This window comes from Marmota marmota, unplaced genomic scaffold (assembly GCF_001458135.2).
Source record: "Marmota marmota marmota unplaced genomic scaffold, marMar, whole genome shotgun sequence".
Taxonomy (NCBI): domain Eukaryota; kingdom Metazoa; phylum Chordata; class Mammalia; order Rodentia; family Sciuridae; genus Marmota; species Marmota marmota.
This window is the reverse complement of record NW_026000057.1, coordinates 20297773-20301685: the sequence shown is the minus strand read 5'-3', so window position 1 is coordinate 20301685 and position 3913 is coordinate 20297773. Positions and strand designations below refer to the sequence as shown.

The window sequence follows — 3913 nt, the reverse complement described above, 5'->3', positions numbered from 1 at the left end:
CCCCCCCCCGAAAAAAGAGATTTTATGAGTTGTTTTTAAGTTGTTTTTGTTTATTTAAAACATTACATTTTCCACCCATACTTAAAATAAAACCAGCCTATTACCTTCCACAATCTATCTGTGAAACTAAGCCGTTAATTCTTTTCACAAGTTGTGGGCCTCTTGACTTGGCAGTGGTACTGTGTCCTAGCTGTCCGCGACTGTTGTCTCCAAATGTAAATACCCGCCCATCCTGTTTTAAAAGGAGGAACCAGATAAATTTCATGTTAAAAAAAAAAGTAATTAAAGCCTCTAGATTAATTATCATAGGGGAAAAGGAAAAAGGGGGATGATGGGGATTGAGATCAATTTTTTTGCATGTACTGCTTTGTCAAAATGAACCCAAATACTAAATATAATCATAATGCTCTAATTAAAAAAAATGAAGAAAAAAAAGAATTTGTATGAGAACTATATGTAAAATATAATCTCTACATATATGGAAGGAGTCCTTTGTTATTTCTTTTTTTAAATATTTTTTTAGTTGTAGATGGACACAATATCTTTATTTTACTTATTTATTTTTATGTAGTGCTGAGGATCTATCCCAGTGCCTCTTGCATGCGAAGCAAGTGCTCTACCACTGAACCACAACCCCAGACCCCTTTGTTATTTCTTACAGTGAGCATAGAGTTTACAACATTAGACACACAAAATCTCTGACATGCCCTTAAAATCAAGGCACTGTGGAGATGTATTGTACAGCATGGTGACTACAGTTAATACTAATTGTTAGACACTTGAAAATTGTTGAGATAGTAGATCTTAATGATTCTCATTACATAAAAAGATAATTATCTAAGGTGATATACATATATATATATTAATGAGCTTGATTATGATTATCATTTCACATCAAAACATCACTTTGCACACCATACATTTACATAACTTTTGTCAATTCTATCCCAATAAAGCTGGGGAAAAGAAAAAAGTCTTTTATTATGGTTTAAATCTGAAATGTTGCCCCAAATCTCACATATTGAAGCCTTGGTCCCCAATGAGGTACTGTTCAGAGGTGAGGCCTTTGGAAGGTAAGTTGGTCTTGAGGGTTCTAATATCATCAGTGGGTGAATCCATTGACTCCAGTTTGAAACCTGCAGTTTCACCTGGCACACCCACAGAGCCCTCCAGTATGGCCTCAAACAAGTTACTTCCCCTCACCTTGGTAAACAGAGTGAAGCCCCTGGCAGGCTGTCCTCACTTGGTAAGAGGGAAAGGTGAGAAGCTCAGGGTGGAGACCACCTGAACAGATGTTTCTAACCCCAGGGTAAATGATGTCACTGAAAAATCAGTGGTAGCTGATAAGGATTGAAAGCGGGGTCAAACCCCCCCCCCAAATTTAGTATAAATAATAGAGCAAATGAACAGGGATTCAGCCAGCCGAAACAAGGATACACTGGAGCTGGAGAGCCTGATGAGGACCTGACATCCCATCACTTGTCATCGTTTCCTGAGCCTCTGTGTGATCCTTACTGCTCTCAAACTCTACCGACTTGTCTGGACCTTGGAGAGAGCTGCAACTTCTCCCTACGACCCTCTCCTCAACGAGTCGTCCACTCCACACCAGGAAAAGCCTGCCTTGCTTCTGGACCTGATGTGATCTGAGTGAGTGTGCATCTGCTGGAGATAAAGCCTAAGGTTTAATACCTTTGAACTTAGCACACAGAGGAAATGTCTGTCACTAGCCTGTCATGATTAAGTGTGTTTTGCAGTGCTTAGAATTAATCTAGAATTGCTTGCTGTGAATTAATTAATCTAGAATTGTTTGCTGTGAATTGATTATATCTATTGCAGTGCCTAGCATTAAGGATCGTCGTCGTTTTCTTTATTAAGAACCTATAGAGTGAAGTGTATTGAGTACTTTGAGTGAATAAAGCATTGAAAGGTGCAGAAGCACATGGACATTCTTTATTTCTCCCCTCGAATCCATAAGTCGCAATTTTGCCCCCTTGCAACACAAATGCTCTGTGCTGTGATGTCTTGCCTTACCACAGGCCCAGAAACAACAGAGCCAAGAAAGCATGGTCTAAAAACCTCTGAAACTGTGAGCCAAAATAAACTTTTCTTCCTTTTTTCCAATACTAGGATCAAACTCAGGTCCTTGAGCATGCTAGGTAACTACTCTACCAGTAAGCTTTATCCTCAGCCTTAAATCATTCTTTCTTAAGTTGATTTTCTTAGGTAGTTTGTCACAACAATGGAAAGCAATTAATAAATATCTGTTGAATGAATGGATGGACAAATTAATTGGCTCAAGAGTAACACCAAAATTTAAGCACAGCATTGCTTTATCTCACCATTTTTTAAATATTATTTTCAAAAGATGATTTTATGATTAAAAACAACTCCAGCTTTCTCTGTCAACTAAGAATAATATAATTCATTTGGATCCTAATTAGAATAAGATATATTCCATGCTTGTATAAATATATCAAAATAAATTCTACTGTCACATATAATTAAAAAGAATGAATGAGAAAAAAATTATAACACAATTCAAACAATTAACAGTTTCCTAATTTAAGACATGCTTTTAAAACAGAAAATACAGGGCTGGGGTTGTGGCTCAGTGGTAGAGTGCTCGCCTAGCATGTGCAAGGCTCTGGTTTGATCCTCAGCACTACATAATAAATAAATAAATAAATAAATAAATAAATAAATAAAATAAAGGTATTGTGTTCAACTACAACTAAAAAATAAATATTAAAAAGAAACCCCACAAAAATAGAAAATTCAAATTTCTTGGCAGGCTAGGAATGTAGCTTAGAGGTATAGTGCATGCCTAGTAGTATGTAAGAAGTTCTTGGTTTGAGTCTCAGGACTTGTAAGACATAAAGTAAAAAATCATTTGGAGTATACAGTTTTGTTTTATTTGGTTTGGTTTGGTTTGATACAGTACTAAGGCTTGAACACAGGGTGCTTTACCACTGAGTCACATCCCTATCCCTTTTTACTTTTTAAGGTTGGCTTTGAACTTGTGATCCTCCTACCTCAGCCTCCCAAGCCGCTAGGTGCAGTATACAGTTTTTAAATAAGCATTTCAAGTATACAAATGGTTTTCAAGTTTATTCCTTGCGGATCCAGGAAGAATACACTCACTGGAATACATTCCATGGCCAGAACAAGAAGTAGAGAAAAAAAATTCATGATAATGGGTCATAATTGTGCCAAGCAAGAAACTGAACAAAATCTATAAAGTGAACTATTGAGAATTATAAAAATTACTTGGTAGCTTCCATAACAATTGTTATCTGTAGTACTATACTGTTGCTGGGTGCAGTGCAGCACTACTGTTATCCTAGCAGCTTTGGAGGATGTGTCAGGGGGACCTCAAGTTCAAAGCTACACTCAGTAACTTAGTAAGACCCCATCTCAAAATTAAAAAAAAAAAAAGGACTGAGGTTGTGTCTCAGTGGTAACGTGCTTGCCTAGCATGCGTGAGGCACTGGGTTCGATTCTCAGCACCACATAAAATAAATAAAATAAAGGTCCATCAATAACTAAAAAATATTTTTAAAAAAATTAAAAAAAAAATTTTTTTTTGGTACCAGGGTTTGAACTCAGGGGTGCTTAACTACTGAGCCACAGCCCCCTTCCTTTTTCTGTATTGTATTTAGAGACAGGGTCTCACTGAGTTGCTTAGAGCCTTGCTGATTTGCTGAGGCTGGCTTTGAATTTGCCATCCTCCTGCCTCAGCCTCCCAACCTGCTGGGATTACAGGTGTGCACCACCATGCCCAGCTAAAATTAAAAAAAAAAAAAATTTTCTAGGTACTATACTTAATAAAAAAAAAATTAAAAGGGCTGGTTATGTGGTTAAGCCCCCCCTCTGGGTTTAATCGCTGGTAAGCAAAAAAAAAAAAAAAAAAAAA

General features: G+C 37.0%; 1 protein-coding gene across 5 annotated transcripts in view; it reads right to left on the bottom strand.

Moving 5' to 3' along the window:
* LOC107141314 (probable E3 ubiquitin-protein ligase HERC6) overlaps positions 1–3913 on the bottom strand; it is a 49248-nt gene that overhangs the window by 35596 nt on the left and 9739 nt on the right. For all 5 annotated transcript variants that reach the window (XR_007351365.1, XR_007351366.1, XM_048813601.1 and 2 more), the window contains exon 6: positions 105–232. Coding sequence is in view for 3 of the 5 variants with exons in the window: in XM_048813601.1 (XP_048669558.1) it covers positions 105–232 (128 nt within the window). In the remaining 2 variants the exon portion in view is untranslated. The remainder of the gene's footprint in view (positions 1–104; positions 233–3913) is intronic.